General features: G+C 41.5%; 1 protein-coding gene across 7 annotated transcripts in view; it reads right to left on the reverse strand.

Annotated features, from left to right (window-relative positions):
• akap9 (A kinase (PRKA) anchor protein 9) overlaps window positions 1-21,032 on the reverse strand; it is a 211,579-nt gene that overhangs the window by 180,734 nt on the left and 9,813 nt on the right. For 5 of the 7 annotated variants that reach the window (XM_080210231.1, XM_080210249.1, XM_080210205.1 and 2 more), the window contains exons 3-5: window positions 13,343-13,387; window positions 6,225-6,296; window positions 2,313-2,483 (exon numbers count right to left, since the gene is read on the reverse strand). In XM_080210231.1, coding sequence (XP_080066357.1) covers window positions 2,313-2,483; window positions 6,225-6,296; window positions 13,343-13,387 — 288 coding nt within the window. The remainder of the gene's footprint in view (window positions 1-2,312; window positions 2,484-6,224; window positions 6,297-13,342; window positions 13,388-21,032) is intronic. The other 2 variants (XM_080210222.1, XM_080210240.1) reach the window with 2 other exon arrangements.

The following is a 21,032-nucleotide window of genomic DNA, read 5'->3' on the forward strand; positions in this document are numbered from 1 at the left end:
GAGAAGATTGTAGGGGTTCTGACCCAAATTTTCAATTTTTCTCTGGCCACAGGACAGGTGCCAGATAAATGGAGAACATCTAATGTGGTTCCGCTATTTAAGGGCTGTAGAAATAAACCAGGGAACTCCAGACCAATGAATCTCAAGTCAGTGGTAGGGAAACTATTAGAAAAACTTTTGAAGGAGATCTTCTATCTCCACTTGGAGAGGCAAAGCTTGATCAGGGATAGTCAGCATGGCTTTTCAGAAGGAGGTCATGCCTAACAATTTTAATTGAATTTTTTTGAGGAGCTGACCAGGTGTGTAGTCAAGCGTAGTGCAGTCAATGTAGTTTATATGGATTTCAGCAAAGCCTTTGACAAGACTTGTAAAGATGGTAAATTCACATTGGGATTCAGGGTAATTTGATAAAGTGGATTCAAAATTGGCTTAGTCAAAGGAGACAGAGGGTGATGTCAGACAACTGCTTTAATGACTGGAAGCTAGTGTCCAGTGGTGTACCACAGAGATCTGTGTTTGGCCCCTTATTATTTATCATTTATATAAATTATATTGATGGGGGGGGGGTAGGACGAGTAAGGTTGCAGATGACACAAAGATTGGATGAATGGTTAACAGTGAGGCAGAGTGTCTTGAGCTATATGATATAGACGGAATGGTTAAGTGGGCAGACAAGTGGCAGATGGAATTTAATCCTGAAAAGTGAGAGAAATAACTTGACAAGAAAGTATTCAATGAATGGTAGGAAACAAGGAAGTTCTGTGGAACAAGGGATTTGGCCTCTGTCTATAGTTCTCTGAAAGTGGAAGGATATGCTAGTAGAGTGGTGATAAAGGTACATGGGACACTTGCCTTTACCAATTGAGGCAAGATTACAAAAGCAGGGAAGTCATGTTAGAGTTGCATAGAACATTGTTGAGGCCACAGCTAGAGTACTGTGCGCAGTTCTGGTCACCACATTTTTGGAAGGATGTGATTTCACTGGAAAGGGTGCAGAGGAGATTCACCAGGATGCTGCCTGGGATGGAACATTTAAGTTATAAAGAAAGGTTGCGTAGGCTTGGGTTGTTTCCATTAGGGCAGAGAAGGTTTGGTTGGGGAGGTGGGTTGGGGGGGGGTCATTGAGATGTACAAGATTATGAGAGTCATGGACAGAGTGGATAAGCAGGCTGCTTAATTGAAGAGTCAGTCATAAGAGGACATAAGTAAAGAGTGAGGGGCTGGAGGTTTGGGGGAGTAATGTGAGGAAAAACATTTTTACCCAGAGGGTGGTGATGATCTGGAATGCGCTACTGGGAGAGTGGTACAGGCGAGCTGCCTCACATCCTTTAAAAAGTATCTGGATGAGCATTTGGCACATCATAACATTCAGGGATATGGGTGAAGTGCTGACAAATGTGATTAGGTGGGAGTTCAGGTGTTTCTAATCTGTCAGTGTGGACTCAAAGGGCCGAAAGGCCTCTTCTGTGCTGCATGATTCTATATTAAGTTGAATTAGAATCATAGTTGTGTTAACTGAAAAGTCTAGAATTTATAAACAAGTTATTTCCCAATTAAAATGACCCAAAACTGTATATTGATTATGTGGAAAAACAGAAGTCAAAAATGCATATGCTTGTATGTAGAATGATGCGTTACTTATAAGAGTAAGATGATTTGACCCAATAAGAGGAATTGCACCACCTGCGAACTTCCAAATTTAAGACAAATTCAATACTCCAAAACATACTTGTAAACCTCTACATCGAGGTCTGGGAAAACTTCCACAGTGCAACTTCTAATTCTAAAAGGAAATACAGGACGTAGGTTTTATCTGGTAATCTTCCTTTCTTTAATAAAATCAAAATATGTTGGAAAACATTATAATTCTAAGATTGCATCTGAACAGAACAGCTGTAGCAACTAACACTTTTAAATTGCAATTATGCAATAAATCTCAATAATGAAAAATAAAAATAATTTATACAGGTACCAGCAGAATGCTAAATTTCTTATGCCTGAGACAGGACCAGAAACAGAGAGAATCGGACAGCTAAATATGATACATTTTCTTCAGTTCAAAATGTTCTTTCTTTTAAAACTAAACTGAATTAGAAATGTTGGACTTGCATTTTGACGATGAAACTGCATCGTTTAATTTAGCATCAAACAGAAGGGAATTTGAAAAAACAATAATTCTGGAATTTTTGTTATTTTTAAGGAAAAATGCTTTTCATAAAGTTTTTTTTAAATTAGGTAACCAATAAATCAGGTAAATATGCTTATCTATAAAAATAATAAGAAATACACAAATGGGATCAACGGAAATTTACCTGCTGGAAACCTTCCGTACCAAATAACCCCCTCAGCTCTTCAAGCTCCCTGTTCAGCTCTTCAATCTCTTGTTGCTTTGCAGTTAAATCTTCCTCCATTATCTCGAGTCCTGTCTGAAAGGGCTTTGCATCATGATCAGAGCAGGTTCCCGATATGCTAAATTCCTCTTCCTAAAGCAATTAAAATGAATTAAAACCCTGTACACTACGATTTTTAAAGAGAAGCCAGAGACAGAAAAAAATGAATTTCATAAGAGGCAGACTCAATATTAAAACATGCAGCTAGTAGCAATTTATCACTATAGCAACCATTGTTAGTAATTTGCACTTCAAGAGCTTCACGGTGCACTGGTCTATTTTTCAACCCACAGTACTTTGATGGGCAAGACTTAAAGCAGTTTTATTCTTTTGCATCATTTTGGCTAAGCATTTTCATAAAATATCAGAACTCAGTGGCAATTTTATCAAGTTTTCAATAAGATAGTTCTAGCCATCATTTTGAAAAACTCAATAGTGAGGCTTCAAGTTAGAAAATGTAGCCCAAATTTCCAAAATTGGTAGGAACCTAAGTGAAAACTCTCCATTCTGTTACTGAATAATTTCAATAGCATCAGTGATTGCATAGTGTGGCACTGAATTGTTCTAGAAAGAAAAATTCAACATTCAGTATTTGTTTTGTGCAATATTAATTCATTGTAAGCTATCAATGTGGTTCTAACAGTTAACTTTTAAATACGAACATAAGAAATAGGAGCAGGAGTAGGCCATCTAGCCCTTCGAGCCTGCCCCACCATTCAATAAGATCATGGCTGATTTGTCGCGGCTCAGTTCCACATTCCTGCCCTCTCCCCATAACCCTTAATCCCCTCGCTTATCAAAAACCCATCAACCCGCGTCTTAAAAATATTGAGCGAGGCAGCCTCCACCACTTCAACGGGCAGAGAATTCCAGAGATTCACCACCCTTTGAGTGAAGAAGTTCCTCCTCAACTCCGTTCTAAACCACCCCCCCTTTATCTTGAGGCTGTGCCCTCTAGTCCTACTGTCCTTTCTGAGCGGGAAGAGTCTCTCCACCTCTATCCTATCCATCCCATTCATCATCTTATATGTCTCAATGAGATCTCCCCTCATTCTTCGAAACGCTAACGAGTACAAGCCTAGTTTATTCAGCCTCTCCTCATAGCTCAACCCCCTCAACTCCGGTATCAGCCTAGTAAACCTCCTCTGCACTCCCTCCAAGGCCAAAATATCCTTGCATAAGTGTGGCGACCAAAACTGCACACAGTACTCCAGCTGCGGCCTCACCAATGCCCTATACAGCTGCAGCAAGACCTCCCTACTTTTATATTCAATCCCCCTGGCTATGAAGGCCAGCATCCCATTCGCCTTCCTGACCACCTGCTGCACCTGCAGGCTGGGTTTTTGCGACTCGTGCACAAGGACCCCGAGGTCCCTCTGCACCGTCGCCTGCTGCAGTTTTTCGCCACTTAAGTAATAGTCCTTCCTACCATTATTCCTACCAAAGTGGACCACCTCACACTTGCCAACATTAAATTCCATTTGCCATTTCCTGGCCCATTCGCCCAGCCTATCTAGATCCTTCTGCAGACTCTCCACACCCTCCGCGCAATTTGCCGTTCCACCAATCTTGGTGTCATCAGCAAATTTCAACACCATACACTCGGTTCCCTCCTCCAGATCATCTATATAAATGGTAAATAGCTGAGGCCCCAGCACCGACCCCTGGGGCACTCCACTAGTCACCAACCACCAATCCGAATAGCACCCATTAACCCCCACTCTCTGCCTCCTATTTGACAGCCAATCCTCTATCCACGCTAACACCCTACCCCCAACTCCATGCCCCCTTACCTTCTGCAATAACCTCTTGTGAGGTACCTTGTCAAACACCTTCTGAAAATCAAGACAGACCACATCCACCGGCTCTCCTCTATCCACCGGCTCTCCTCTATCCACCGCCCTAGACACATCCTCATAGAACTCCAATAAATTTGTCAGACATGACTTCCCCTTAACGAAACCGTGCTGCGTCTGCTCTATCAAGCAATTCCCCTCAAGATGCCTCGTTATTTCCTCCTTGATGACGGATTCTAACATTTTACCTACAACAGACGTTAAACTAACCGGCCTATAATTCCCTGCCTTTTGCCTACCACCCTTCTTAAACAACGGCGTAACATTAGCCGTTTTCCAATCTTCCGGCACTTCCCCGGAATCCAGCGACGTTTGGAAAATAACCACCAAGGCATCCACTATCACCTCCGCCATTTCTTTCAGATCCCTTGGATGCATTCCATCCGGTCCTGGGGACTTGTCCACAATCAGTCCCTCCAGTCTGTCGAGCACCGCCTCTCTAGTAACAATAATGTCATTGAGACCCTCCAGTCCTACCACCTTTCCATCGCTAACACCCGGGAAATAAGACTGAAGATCTAGTTCCTTAGCGCCAGATCTGGTGCATGCCGAATAGGATCAAGATATGCTGAGGTTGGGCTTCCTTCATGGGGATCACTCATGTTCAGGTTCACATTTGAATAGAAACACCTTGAATAAGCTATCCTGACACCTGCTAGCTTCCATGGAATTGTTTCCATTCATGCATCATTGCTTTTTAGAAGACAGGAGTATAAACCAAAGTTAAATGTTCTAGAAACACCATTTAAACTACAATATGTATGATCACCTGAAAAGTGCATGTTGGAAAGTTAAGCAAAATCACAATTTCAGAGGAATACATGCTACTTTTTTAAAAACCAAATCATTTTCATATAAAACAGTCTATTTTTCCAGAGTTGAAAGTTTTCAATAACAATGACCAATTGTAAATTTGAGGCTGTAAGAGCTCATTTATACTTGGTATAAATTAGGCATAAATCATAACATGTAACTAATAAAGTCACCATCCAACTCATCCATTTTAAAAATGTAGGTATCCCATTGTTAACGATAATGTATTATCCACTTCATACAATAAAAGTAACAACTGCATATCAATCATTGTAAAAAAAAAAGCAGCAAGAAGCAGAGTTGAGATATATCTTTCTCTCCCAGTTGAAATAGCGAAGTAGTTAATAATACCAATGTCAGTATACAGATTATGGATTAGTAACGTATAAATACATGTTAGTTTGCATATGTTAATAGAAATTAGTAACAATGGCTAAAATGGTCCCCATATAATTCTAGAGAGTATTTGGGCAAATTTACATGTTAAGGCTCAGGAATGTCAATGAAGAAAGTAAATTTTCCATGTTTCGCATTTAATATTGTCCTTGTGCCAGATGAGATACAGCTTGGAAAAAGTAAAGATCTCTCCAACACAAGAGACCAATAGATAATGGGGGAAATCAGAGAATTTGGGATTAGCACTGGAAGGTGCAGCTGAGTTAGATTAGCCATGACCTAACAGTTGAGCTAGCTCAAAGGAATGAATGGCCCAATCTTGCTCCCATTTCTCATGCGTTAACCTTACTCTGCACCACCTCTGATTTTAATTCAAAAGAATGCATTTCAGCTGTACTCGCATATTTCTTCATCACTTATCTTTAGCGTTTTCTTGAATTACCAATCAATACTGCACTTCAGACTTATGCCAAAAAAGAAATTGGACAAACTAGTTTTACATTTGTTTGGGTGAGGAGGGGTATTAAACCACTCAAATGGATTCAGTCAGTCACAGTGTCAAAAGTAAGCATTCTAACTTACACACCAATCAGCCTGTTCACTAATTTCTATAACCTTAAGTTGACTCATCACTGATTATTAAAATTAATCTTGAATTATTTGATTCTTAAATGTAGACAATTATATAGATTTATACTCAGGGAACCAATCCAACCATCCTGCAAAAACTCAGTCAGTAGTTGTGGATAAATATGCCAAGTTACTTTACTTTATACTGTACCCTTGTCATATCTTCTGCTTTAAATGCCAATTCTTGTGGCACTGTACAACAACCATTTGCCTGTACAAACCAAATAATATTTTTAAGCATTTTCTCATCCTAAGATTGTATACTAAAGAAAATATAGCATTAATGTTAACAATGCTAAGTGAAGAACATGTAACTAATATCTAACCATCTTGTTAGAGTCCTATAATAGTTGGTCCACCAAAACATTCTCCTCATCTGTTAGGAATTAAACAAAAAATTTCAATAATAATTTTATTCAAAAGTAAAAGAACAAAAAAAAACTTTAATTTCTTTCTTTCCTTCTCCACAAATACTTGATGCAGCTCTCCTTATCAGTGTTTTTCCCATTTTTCTGCAGATGTTAAGAGATTGGATTTGAGGAGCCACCATAATCTGAGCAAAACGCTGGCATTTCATTCTGACATTGGATATCCGAATCATCTGTGATAATTTGAACGTTGACATTTATTCCAGGACTTGCCCCTTTAAATTTTCACTTGAGGTAAGGTCTATCACCATTGCCTTGTTCTTGATGGTATTTATCCCAGGCTGCTTAGGGAGGCGAAAGATGAAATTGCTGGGCCTCTGGCGCACATCTTTGTCTCTTCTTTGGACACAGGTGAGGTCCCAGAAGACTGGAGGGTAGCAAATGTGGTCCCGTTGTTCAAAAAAGGTAGTAGGGATAACCCTGGGAATTATAGGCCGGTGAGTTTGACGTCGGTGGTAGGGAAGTTAATGGAAAAAATACTTAGGGGTAGGATGTATGAGCATTTGGAGAGTTGCGATCTGATTAGGGATACGCAACATGGCTTTGTTAGAGGGAGGTCTTGCCTTACGAATCTGGTGGCGTTCTTTGAGGAGGTGACAAAAACGGTTGACGATGGGAGAGCCGTTGATGTCATCTATATGGATTTCAGTAAGGCGTTTGACAAAGTCCCTCACGGTAGGCTGGTAGAAAAGGTTAAGGTGCATGGGATACGAGGCCAGGTAGCTAGGTGGATTGAGAACTGGCTGGGAAATAGGAGACAGAGGGTAGTTGTGGAGGGGACCTTGTCGGGCTGGAGGCCAGTGACCAGTGGTGTGCCGCAGGGCTCAGTACTGGGACCTCTCCTCTTTGTAGTCTACATAAATGACTTGGAAGAGGGCGTAGGCGGTGTGATCAGCAAGTTTGCTGATGACACCAAGATGGCAGGGTTGGCGGGTACGGAACTGGATTGTCAGGTGATACAACAGGATATAGATAGGTTGGTGCAGTGGGCAGATAGGTGGCAGATGGCATTTAATCCTGACAAATGCGAGGTGATGCATTTTGGACGGAATAATGCAGAGAGGAGCTATGTGATAAAAGGCAGGCCGATTAGGAGTATAGACGTACAGAGGGACCTGGGAGTGCAGGTTCACAAATCCATGAAGGTTGCGTCACAAGTGGAGAACGTTGTTAGGAAGGCTTTTGGGATGTTAGCCTTTATAGGAAGGGGCTTAGAGTATAAAAGCTGCTGTCTAATGCTTCAGTTATACAGAACGTTGGTTAGACCGCATTTGGAGTACTGCGTCCAGTTCTGGTCACCTTACTACCGGAAGGACGTGGAGTCTCTGGAAAGGGTGCAGAGGAGGTTTACCAGGATGTTGCCTGGCATGGGTGGACTGGGTTACGAGGAGAGATTGAAGAAACTGGGGCTATTCTCCTTGGAAAGACGGAGATTGAGAGGGGACATGATAGAGGTATATAAGATACTGAAGGGAATAGATAGAGTTAATAGTGAGAGACTGCTCCCTAGACTGGGTACGAACACGAGAGGTCATCATTTAAGGGTGAGGGGGGGGGGAGGTATAATTTGGAGGTGAGAAGAAGGTTCTTTACGCAGAGAGTTGTGGGGGTCTGGAATGCGCTACTGAGTAGGGTGGTGGAGGCAGGAACGTTGGACTCGTTTAAGATGCAGTTAGATAGGCACATGAGTGAAACGAGAATGGAGGGATATGGTAGGGGCTATTAAATAGGGTTAAACCTCGGGAGACACCGGAAGGGCAGGCTGTATGATTAATATTTTTTGTCTTTATTCCACAGGTGGAGGTCCACCTCGTGTCAAGCGAGGGGCATGCACACGGCGGGTCGTGCGTGGGCTGCTCTTGGAAGTCCAGGAGTGGCCTAGTACTTCATGTCGGTGTGTGTGCTTGATCCTGGACCGGTAGATGGGCGCCGCAACAGCTCAGTGACTAGCACTGAGCAGATACATGGATTTGGGCCTGTGTCTGTGGGAGTTTGCGCATTCTCCCTGTGGTTGCGTGGGTTTCCTCCGGGCGCTCCGGTTTCCTCCCACACCCCAAAGATGTGCTCTTAGGCTAATCGGTTTCTACCAAATTGACACTATTTCTTCCCTGAATCTGACTGAGTAGGGTCCCATTCGTAGACATGCAGGGTAGAATAGGTGTAGGGTGATGCGGCGGCGCGGGCTCGTTGGGCCGAAGGGCCTGTTTCCCGTGCTGGGTTGTTCTTTGTTCTTATTCATTCTTAATCATTGCTCCTTATCCCATGCTTTCACTTCATTTACAATTACTTGCAGTGTGTCTTCTGACTCTGCAATCAGATCAGTTTAATCTGTTTATCTCAAATTATTGGCATTCAATGCTGCAACCTGGTGGTTCTTCCATGTATTTGAAGATAGCTTCAACATACATGTTGAATAGCTTGGGGGACACAGCACATCTATGATGCGCTCCTTTTTCGTTTGGGAAGTTGTTTGACGAGTAAGTCTCACCACTACAATTCCACTATAAATTCTGAATTATCCTTTTATGATTTTGTCAATTTCTAGTTTGTCTACACATTGCATTATTTCCTGATGGTAGACTTCTTCAAAGGCCTTCTCAGTCTAAAAAGCATGCATATATAGATTTTTGTGAGGACAATATGATTAAAGTAATTACCCAGCTTTCAGGATTAAAAGGAGAGAAAACTGAAATTGATGCCTCATACCTGGAGTTAGTTAAAAATTCAGTTAATGATGAAATAAAGGAATAGAGAAAAGCAGAAGACTGAATTTGAAAAAGAAATAGAAATGAAAAATGAGTTGGCGAAAGAGAAAAAAATAAGACATATGAAAGCTTGAGCTTCAAAGAAAGAAATGAATCAGGCAGCATAGCCTGTGTGGAGTCTGCACGTTCTCCCTGCGTCTGCATGGGTTTCCTCCAGGTGCTCCGGTTTCCCCCCCAAAGTCAGAAGGACAAGCTAGTTAGGTGCATTGACCATGCTAAATTTTCCTTCAGTGTATCTGAACAGGTGCTGGAGTGTAGGGATGAGGTGATTTTCACAGCAACTTCATGGCAGTGTTAATGAAACACTACCTGTGACACAATAAACTTTTACTTTAGAATACCTTAGGATAAGGGAAGAAAGAAGCAACAGCAATTCAGAGGATGATTCTGATGAGAATTTTGATTAACTAAAAATCTTCATTTAGTCCCTCATCTTGTTTGAGAAGAATCTAGAAGGGGCGGGGGGGGGGGTGGAGGGAAATGAGGGGGGGTAAGAGGGGGATGACGGAGGGTGGAAGGAAACAGAGGGAGGGGGTTGAGGGGGGGAAAAAGAGTAAAGAGAGGGGAGGGGGAAGGGGGGCACAAAGGGGAAGAGTGAGCAAGAGAGAGCGAGGGAGAGAACGAGGTGGGCACAAAGAGGAAAAGAGAGAGGGGGCACGAAGGCGAAGAATAGAGGGTAAGAGGCCGGAGAATGTACGCTTCAGAGAAAGTGAGAGAGTGTGTTGCGAGCACACACAAGTCTGGCATACTTCCAGTCTTGAGTTGTCATTCACCCTCAGACATCAACATGCACTTTTACCCATGCTCACTGCAGGTGCACCCTGAGACTGTCAGTGAGACAGACACACAGGCACCATCACCTCTAATATTCAACTTTATTTATTAAGTTTATTTATTTATTAGTGTTGCAAGTAGGCTTACATTAATATTGCAGTGAAGTTACTGTGAAAATCCCCTCGTAGCCACACTCCAGCACCTGTTTGGGTACACAGAGAATTTAGCATGGCTAATGCAACTAACCAGCACATCTTTTGGACTGTGGGAAGAAACCTGAGCACCCGGAGGAAACCATGCAGAAATGAAGAGAACGTGCAGATTCCTCACAGACAGTGACCCCAGCCAGGAATTGAACACAGGTCCCTGGCACTGTGAGGCAACAGTGCTAATCACTGTGCCACTATGCATTATTACTCAGTTTATTAATCAAATCACCGCTTTTGTTTTTTTTTTGCTCAGCAAGTTGTTTCTTTTCGTACCTCAGTTTTATTTTAATTCACGTTTAACGTAGTGCCATGCTTTATCTTTCTGAAGTTGGCTCTTCAGCCTCTTGGTTGAGAAAAATTTAGAAAGATGGCCTCCCTGATAAAATTATTGGAATAAATCTGGTTCATAGTTACCATAGATTGTTTTATTCCCACTTTTTGAATGTGAGTATGCTGTTTGCGGGTTTCTAATTCAGCAGGATCTTCCCAACATTAATTGAAACCTTCATGACCAACAGTGCTCCACAAACATCATTCCTAATCTAACCAAACATGCTTGGGTATACAACTCCTCTCTAGTGATTGGCTCGAACATTACAGGAATACTCTAAGGTGCAAGTCTTCACACGTTGCTGAACAATTTGGTTAGCTTTGCCATTAACCTCGCAAAATTGAATGCATGATGCTGACCTCCTCTGTATTTGCACATGGTCAGTTAAACACTGAAAAATGTCAAGGTTGGCGATTAGCAGCATAAGTAACCCTTCCAATAGCAAGAATTAATTCACTGCAATGTCACTCAACCTCTCTGGCTTCCTGAAAAGAAGCAGTTGAAACTGAAGTCTTAATCCTGCAGGTAGTAAATTAGTGTATTTTATTAAATTACTTTTCCTTCTTCTCATAATTCTTTTTTCCTTTTTCTCTTTCTGTACCTGACTTGACATTTTCCTTCACATTCATTACTCTTGTTCCTTTCTCAATCCTTAAATCTTATTGGTTAAGGAAATAGACTGCAAATCTCATTGTTCACTCATGTCCCAAATGTCCCACCGATATCACCATCCCATTATCAGCTTTCATTTTCAGCGACTTGGAGCACTAATTGTTCAAACTGAAAGGTGAGGCAAAAAAAAACTAATTAACTGGGCTTAAGCATGCCCAATCTCAGTTAAATTTTCTCAAGCATTCATGTCCCCAATTTTGTTGTAGTTTTTATTTGTCCATATGCCCCATCCGTTCACCAGGTTTTGCCTGATAAGTGTAAGATTTTTCCCATATTAAATCCAGGCTTTATTTTATCATCAGTCTGGACTTCATGGTCCGTGGTGAAGCAAAGACACATCTCAAAATAACTTGCTCATTGACGTTTAGTGACCTCTGTAGCAATTTAAATCTGGTACTAAGTCCCAGAGATTTCTAAATGTGGTGTAATCAAAGTAAACTAAATCACATTGAAATATTCTCACAAAAAGCAAACTAGAAGTTAAAAACATGTTATCCTTCAGTTTTAATTTTCAGACAAAAAACTAATGATTAGATTTTGATAGAAACTAGAATATCAATAAAATAAATCTTAAAAGCACATTTTTAAAATGAGGATTTTTTTTATGATGGAAGAATTTGACATTGCAGAAATATAAAATTAGCTTTTCAGGACCACTGCAGTAATTATGAAATTAGTACTTCATTAAAAACCCACATTAAATACCTCATTCAACAAGCCATGGCTTTTACAAGAGTTTTTCAGAGAATAACAAAACAAGAGTGGAAGTTGTCCTCAATTCATATGTTTTCCATTGATTGTAACCCGAGGGATGCATAAACAATCCATCCTCTAAAAATGCACTGGAATGCTAAAAGTAACTCTTGGCTTTGTGTGTTTAACTGAGCATGTACAGAGTCCTGAAGTTATACTGATGCCTACCTCCTTAGCATAGATTTCTTATTTATAGATGCTGGGTATCTTAGTCAGATTTGCTGTCTTTTTTTAAATGCTGATATTATGGTTGCTAGTTTCCAGTCTTGTAAAATTGAACCATGATATGTAGTGCCCTATAACTTACTTTCACCGCACTCGAGATATATAAATTCCTGCTGCATAGGTCTAGCTACTCTTAAGTTCATTTGAATGATCTAGGATAGTTAGCTGACAACAAAAATTAAATAGAAAATTTATATTTTCTGATGAATCATTGTAGAAAATATTTCCTTCAACTTCACTTTTTAATATCAATTTGATTTATTGACACATGTATTAGTATACAGTGAAAGGTTTTGTTTCTTGTATGCTATACAGACAAAGCATACCGTTCATAGGGAAGGAAACAAAAGTGCAGAATGTAGTGTTACAGTCAAAGCCAGGATACAGAGAAAGATCTACTTAATACAAGGTACGGCCATTCAAAAGTTTAATGGCAGCAGGGAAGAAGCTGTTTGAGTCAGTTGGTACGTGAGCTCAGACTTTTATATCTTTTTCTCAACGGGAGGCGCTGGAAGAAAGAACGTCTGGGGTGTGTGCGGTCCTTAGTTATGCTGGCGGCTTTATCGAGGCAGTGGAAGTATAGAGTCACTGGATGGGAGGCTAGTTAGCATGATAGGCTGGGCTACAGTAACGACCATTTGTAGTTTTTTGCGATCATGGACAGAGCAGGAGCCATACCGAGCTGTGATACAACAAGAAAGAATGCTTTCTATGGTGCATCTGTAAAAGTTGGTGAGTCGTAGCAGACAAGCCAAATTTCTTTAGTCTTCTGAAAAAGTAGAGGCGTCAGTGGGCTTTCTTAACTATACTGTGGGCATGGGGGGACCAGGGCACGTTGTTGGTGACCTAGACACCTAAAAACTTGAAGCATTTGACCATTTCTACTTGGAAAGATATTTTGATGTTATGTGCTAACAAATTTTCCCATCCTTCACTCTGACATCAGTTAAGCACCTTTAATTCGCCTTCAAAATCTTAATCATTTCCAAGAGCTCTCTTCTTCCATTGACTTCTTTATTTATAAATGCAAGAAAAACATTTAATACAATTTGTAATAAGTCTTTGTCTCAAAGATAACACATTATTTACAAGATATTTACCTCTGATGTATAGTCATCAGCTGTTGTCGACACTTCACTTTCTGGCTGAAAAATAAACAGACAAAGTAATTCAAAACAGTTCAAATTTTCAGAATAATAATTAAGCAGGATTGATATTCAATGCACAACCCAGAGTGACTTTTTTTTTTAAGTGAAATGTGCAAGTTTACTAGGCCTGTCTCACAATTTGTTCAAAATCAAAGGAGACCTAAATTTCCATGGCTACCTTAATTGTTCCTTCTCATCTAAAGCTCTAACCGATGCTCACTGGCAGCATAATAACTTGCATTTATTCAGCATCTTCAACATAGTTGAATCTCCCAATGCATCTGGGCAAGAACGTAAGAGGTGATGGATGAAAGGGATAATAGGGAAGTAGAAATAGACAATTCTAGTTGTGGAGTGGTTATGTGATCGGAAGCACAGTTTCAATTTAATAGGAAAGCAAGGTTGCAAGCAATCTGGTCCAGCCTTAAACAGTTGCCAGAGGGGCAGAGCTGGTAGCGAAGGAATCAAGGTTATTATGGGCAAAGTTATTGGCTTGAATATTTAGGCCTCCACAGGTGCCCCCCCCTAACATTTTCCATCCATGTGTGCAATGACTTTTGTTATATGCACCAATATCAAGGTAACGTGTGGAAATATGCCATGGGTAGGAGTGAAAAAAAGCTCCACATAATAGCTATAATTAAAAAGTTGCGAATATGAGAGAATCCTCTACCAGCCATTGATGAGGTCACAAGTTAGTCCACAAATGACAAGATTTACTGGAATTCAACTTTAAATTTACTATATAAACTGTCAGCGCCAGCATGATGCCACCAGGAAGCAACTTCCCTTTACCCTCCCTGTTAGCATTCTGGAGGAATCACTCCCTCTGTGACAACCTGGTCCACTTCTCCATCATCCCAAACTCCTCATCCTGTTCATACGGTACCTTTCTTTGCAATCGCAGAAGATGCAACACCTACTCCTTTATCTTTTCCTTCCTCACCTTCCAAGGCCCCAAACACTCCTTTCAGCTGAAGCAACACTTCACTTGCATCTCCTTCAATTTGGTCTACTGTATGCACTAATTCCAATGCGGTCTCCTCTACGTTGGGGAGACAAGATGCAGACTGGGTGACCTCTGATGAGCACCTTCACTTAGTCTGCTAGCATGATCCCTTCATTCCTGCTGCTTGCCATTTGAACTCAGCAGCTTGTTTTCATGCCCACATGTCCATTTTTGGTGTGTCACAATGTTCCAATGAAGTCCAATGCAAATTGGGGGTGTAGCACTTCATTTTCTGATGATACATGTTACCTTTGGGATGCAACATCGAGTTCAACAACTTTGTATTGTGACTTTTCTCCTCCGTCTTGACTCCTTTTATATTGTCCCAATACAATCCCCCCCAACAACTTCACCCCACCCCTCCCTTCTGCCCTACTGGGCCATCTGTCACTAGTTCTTTAGTGTAGCTTTCACCGAGCACTGGCCTTGTGACTCAGCCAACATGGTCTACCTGATACGCTGCAAGAAAGGATGTCCCGAGGCATGGTACATTGGGGAGACCATGCAGACGCTACTACAACTGATGAATGAACACTGCTCGTCAATCACCAGGCAGGAGTGTTCTCTTCCTGTTGGGAAACACTTCAGCAGACATGGGCATTCAGCCTCTGATCTTCAGGTAGGCATTATCCAAAGCAGCCTTCAAAACACACGACAATGCAGAATCGCTGAGCAGAAACTGATAGCCAAGTTCCGCAAGCATAAAGATAGCCTCAACCGTGTTCTTGGGCTCATGTCACACTATCTGTAACCCCCATGACTTGCCTGGGCTTGCAAAATCTCACCAACTGTCCTGGCTGGAGACAATACACATCTCTTTAACTTGTGCTTAACCCACTTTCCACTCATATTGTCTGTACCTTGATTACCTGTAAAGACTCCCATTCCAACCATAATGTTGTAGATTGAGTTTGTGTCTTTATATGCCCTGTTTGTGAACACGACTCCCACTCACCTGATGGAGCAGCACTTGAAAGCATGTGGCTTGTGTTATTAAATAAACCTGATGGCTTTGCCATTTATTTTATAGCTCCCACCTAAACTGAATTTACCAAAATGCATCACCTCACATTTGTCCGGATTAAATTCCATCTGCCATTTCTCCACTCATTTTTCCAGCCTACCTCGTTCATATAAACCCCCTTTTATTTGTTTTTCATCCTCTAACTTGTTTGAGAAAAACTTCAGCTTTGGGAATTTTTTGTTCAAAAGAATGTTCCAATTATTGATAATACATCATGGGAATTAGGAACTTTGCTGACATTCAGACTTCAGTTATCACAGCTCTAAGGCAAAAATATCAATTTATAGTTCAGCTTTTGGAAATAGGTGTAGCCTTCAACTAAACCTTTGAATTATCTTTTTGTGACTTCTAATGCCTTCTTCAATAGATGAATTGAAAATATTATAGAAAATGCTTTTTTACATTTTAAGTCCTAATTGCAGTAATTGAAGAAAAATTGTGGAAGAAAAAATTTGAAAGAGCATTTTTAGGAAAATTGTGGCTGGACTGGTGAAATAATAGACATTTTCCAATATAAGTTGCGGCAAAGGAATTACTTTGGTGAAAGCTAAATGTATCTGGCCATCTGTTCAAACTGCTTCTGTTGTTATAGTTGCCAGTTGGTTACATTATGAATGCTTGCCTGATCTGTAAGAGACTAATGGATTCAGGCCCGTAGGCAGTGTGTCACAGCTTGAGCAAGGTGGGGGTAACTTTTTTTGATTGACCCTTGACTCTTTTGCCTTTGGTGTCTTTTCTGAAAGCCTGTTTATTTGTACAAGATTAATAAATGTTAAAATGGTTAAAGCTTTATTCATTAATGAGTGGATTTGGCTGATTGAGATTTTAATGAGATTGTAAGACCAGCAGCTTTTGGAAAGGAGATTGTAAGAGCAGCAATTTTTTGGAAAGGAGAATTTCAAACTCTATTTGTTATTTTCAGGACCATTTCAAAGATTTGCCAACTCATTTCTTGGTTCTGCATGGGGTTGAAGACAACAAAGGGGAGGGGGAAGTGACCTTTTAAACTAGTCTGTCAAAAGGCTCCTCAGTAATAAGTCTCACAACACCAGGTTAAAGTCCAACAGGTTTATTTGATAGTAAATGCCACTAGCTTTTGGAACACTTCCTTTGTCAGGTGAGTGTCATTCAAAATGATGAACATTTTAAATATTTTTCATGATTTGCTTTAATATAAACGTAATGGAATCTTTGTTTATGTTTGTTCTCTCTATTCAAACAAAGAGCTCTATTCTTTGATGCATCTGTGTTTCATTTTAGGAATATACTTATTTTCTATTATATGCATTGCATATTTGAAAATATCTTTGTATTGACATACTTGCTAGCATGATCAAATTCCTGCTAATCTCACTGATAACTTTGCTTTGTCACCTAATCTTTAACTGATCATTGTTCCTTTCTGAATTTACCATGGAATCCCACAAAACCAATGTAGCTAGATATATGGAACGTGCCTTGATCTTTCCTCAGTTCTCTTTTGCTCACCTCTTTTTCTGGCATAATGATGGCTGCATTAGTGCTGCTTGCCGTGCCCACACAACTAGAAATTTCATCAACTTCCAATTTTCCTTTCTCCCACCTTCTTATGGTCTCTGACTCTTCTTCCTAACTTTTCTATCTCTTTTTCTGAAGTTAAGCCATCAGTCAACATTCAGTACAAATCCACTGCCTTTCACTCTGTCACAGACTTTCCCGTTTGCTCTACTGAGCTCGGTTGTGGTAGGAGATTCCTAGAGTCTGATGAGATCAACCATACCCAGCAACTCATGAGAGACTAATTTCTTACTGTCCAAAATGGAGAATGCTCATTTAGGAGGGCACCAAAATGTTAACAGGCTTAATCAATATTATGAGAGTTTTTAAGGCACCAGAGGGAATGCACATATCTCCAAAAAGCCCATCTACACAACCCTTCATTCACCACCTACAACATGACATTGACTCTTGTACTTAATGCCCCAACCAATAAAGGCAAGCATGCCATACACCTTCTTTACCACCCTATCTACTTGCATGGCCACTAACTTGATTGATTTTTTGAGGAGGTGACACAGGTGATCGATGAACTTGGACTAGTGAATGTTGTCTACGTGGATTTTAGTAAGGCTTTCAACAAGGTCACTCATGGTAGTCTCATCCAGAAGATTAGGATGCATGGGATTCACGGTGACTTGGTTGCTTGGATTCCTCACAGAAGTCAGAGAGTAATAGTGTAAGGTGGTTTTTCTGGTTGGAGATCTGTGGCTCATTGTGACCTGCAGAGTTCCATACTGGGACCTCTGCTGTTTGCGATATACATAAATAACTTGGATGAAAACATAGATGGTTGGGTTAGTAAGTTTGCAGATGACAAAGGTAAATGGAGCTGTGGATAGTGTAGAAGGTTGTCAAAGGATACAGTGGGATATAGACCAGTCGCAGATTAATCTCCAACTCCAAGTGGAGATTAATCTGAGCAAGTGAGGTGCTGCACTTTGGGAGATCAGGATTAGTTAAGGATAAGTAGACGGTTAGTGGCAGGACCCTGAATAGCATCGAGGGATCTTGGAATTCAAGTTCATAGCTCCCTGAAAGTGGCTACCCAAGTAGCTAGGGTGGTAAAGAAGGCATATGGCATGCTGACCTTTAATGGTCGGAGCACTGAGTACAAGAGTCAAGATGTTATGTTTGCAGTTTTATAAAAACGTGGTTAGGCCTCACTAATGCGTTCAATTCTAGTCACTACATTACAGGGGGATGTGAAGGTTTTGGAGAAGGTGCAGAAGAGGTTATATGAATTAGAGGATAAGATATAAAGAGAGGCTGGACAAACTAGGCTTGTTTTCTCTGGAGTAGCAGAGGCTGAGGCTGATAGAAGTCTATAAAAGTATGAGACGCGTAGATAGGATTGTCAGAAACATTTTCCCCAGAGTTGAAATGCGGAATACTAGGGGACGTGCACTCGTGAGGGGGGAAAAGTTCAAGGGAGATGTGAGGGGCAAGTTTTTTTTATTTCACAGAGTGGTAAGTGTCTGGAACGTACTGCCAGGGGAGGCAGTGCAGGCAGATACATAGGGGCATTTAAGGGTGTTTTAGATAAGTGTTATGAATATGCAAAGAATAGAGGGATATGGATCAAGAGCAAGCAGAAGGGATGAGATTAATTTGGCGTCATGTTCGGAAAGTGGAGTTAAGGCCACAATCAAATCAGCCATGATCAAGAGACTAACTACCTATCGCTCCTATTTTTTAAGTTCTTCACCCAAGAGAACTTTATGATTTGGGGTATGATATTCTGCTCTGCAGCCAATAATGAGAATCATGAAGGACGTGTCGCCTACTTGGTCAGGCTAAGGGATGTCCCAGACCAACTGAAGAAGAGCCCAAAAGACAGTAAAGCTAGCTGATGTGGTCCATATTGGAACAAGCATTATAGGGAGAAACAGACAGGAAGACCTACTAAAAGAATATCAGGAGGTTATAAATTAAAAGCAAGACGTCCAAAGTAACGATCTCTGGTTTATTGCTATTGGTCATGTGCAAAGCAGAACAGGAGAATTAGCATAAGGTTAAGAGATGCTGCTGGAGTAAGAGGTTTCTTTCCATAGAATACTGGCATCAGATCTAGAACAGGGAATTGCAAAATAATGATTAATTAGTTGACTTTTTAGTGCCAACTGGAATGATTTAATTCATAAAAGTGGTTGTTTCAAATGTGGCTAAGCAGGAGGTGGTGCCGTAATGATATTGTCACTGGACTAGTAATCCAGAGGGGACCAGGGTTCAAATCCCACCATGGCAGATGGTGAAATTTGAATTCAATAAAAATCTGGAATTAGAAGTCTAATAATGACCTTGAAACCATTGCCGATTGTCAAAAACCCCATCTGGTTCACTAACACCCTTTAGGGAAGGAAATCTGTCGTCCTTAACTGGTCTGGCCGACATACAATTTCAAATCCACACTAATGCTCTCTGGATGGGCAATAAATGCTAGTCTAGCCAGCAATGCCCACATCCCATGAACAATTAACAATTAGGATTTCTTTAATTTATAGAGCAATGGCATGATGTAGGGCAGTTGGTGAATGGAGAAATTGTGTCGCTGTCATCAGTAGTGCACTTAAGAACATAAGAAATAGGAGGAGTAGGCCATCTAGCCCTTCGAGCCTGCCCGCCATTCAATAAGATCATGGCTGATCTGTCGTGGCTCAGTTCCACTTTCCCGCCCTCTCCCCATAACCCTTAATCCCCTCGCTTACCAAAAACCCATCAACCCGCGTCTTAAAAATATTGAGCGAGGCAGCCTCCACCACTTCAACGGGCAGAGAATTCCAGAGATTCACCACCCTTTGAGTGAAGAAGTTCCTCCTCAACTCCGTTCTAAACCACCCCCCCTTTATCTTGAGGCTGTGCTCCCTAGTCCTACTGTCCTTTCTGAGCAGGAAGAGTCTCTCCACCTCTATCCTATCCATCCCATTCATCATCTTATATATCTCAATGAGATCTCCCCTCATTCTTCTAAACTCTAACAAGTACAAGCCTAGTTTATTCAGCCTCCCCTCATAGCTCAACCCCCTCAACTCCGGCATCAGCCTAGTAAACCTCCTCTGCACTCCCTCCAAGGCCAAAATATCCTTGCGTAAGTGCGGCGCCCAAAACTGCACACAGTACTCCAGCTGCGGCCTCACCAATGCCCTATACAGCTGCAGCAAGACCTCCCTACTTTTATATTCAATCCCCCTCGCTATGAAGGCCAGCATCCCATTCGCCTTCCTGACCACCTGCTGCACGTGCAGGCTGGGGTTTTGCGACTCATGCACAAGGACCCCAAGGTCCCTCTGCACCGTCGCCTGCTGCAGTTTTTCGCCACTTAAGTAATAGTCCTTCCTACCATTATTCCTACCAAAGTGGACCACCTCGCACTTGCCAACATTAAATTCCATTTGCCAGTTCCTGGCCCATTCGCCCAGCCTATCTAGATCCTTCTGCAGACTCTCCACACCCTCCGCGCAATTTGCCGTTCCACCAATCTGGGTGTCATCAGCAAATTTCGACACCATACACTCGGTTCCCTCCTCCAGATCATCTATATAAATGCTAAATAGCTGAGGCCCCAGCACCGACCCCTGGGGCACTCCACTAGTCACCAACCGCCAATCCGAATAGCACCCATTAACCCCCACTCTCTGCCTCCTATTTGACAGCCAATCCTCTATCCACACTAACACCCTACCCCCAACTCCATGCCCCCTTACCTTCTGCAATAACCTCGTGAGGTACCTTGTCAAACGCCTTCTGAAAATCAAGAAAGACCACATCCACCGGCTCTCCTCTATCCACCGCCCTAGACACATCCTCATAGAACTCCAATAAATTTGTCAGACATGACTTCCCCTTAACGAAACCGTGCTGCGTCTGCTCTATCAAGCAATTCCCCTCAAGACGCCTCGCTATTTCCTCCTTGATGACGGATTCTAACATTTTACCTACAACAGACGTTAAACTAACCGGTCTATAATTCCCTGCCTTTTGCCTGCCACCCTTCTTAAACAACGGCGTAACATTAGCCGTTTTCCAATCTTCCGGCACTTCCCCGGAATCCAGCGACGTTTGGAAAATAACCA

Source organism: Carcharhinus amblyrhynchos, chromosome 2 (assembly GCF_965287045.1).
Source record: "Carcharhinus amblyrhynchos chromosome 2, sCarAmb.v2.hapA, whole genome shotgun sequence".
Taxonomy (NCBI): Eukaryota; Metazoa; Chordata; class Chondrichthyes; order Carcharhiniformes; family Carcharhinidae; genus Carcharhinus; species Carcharhinus amblyrhynchos.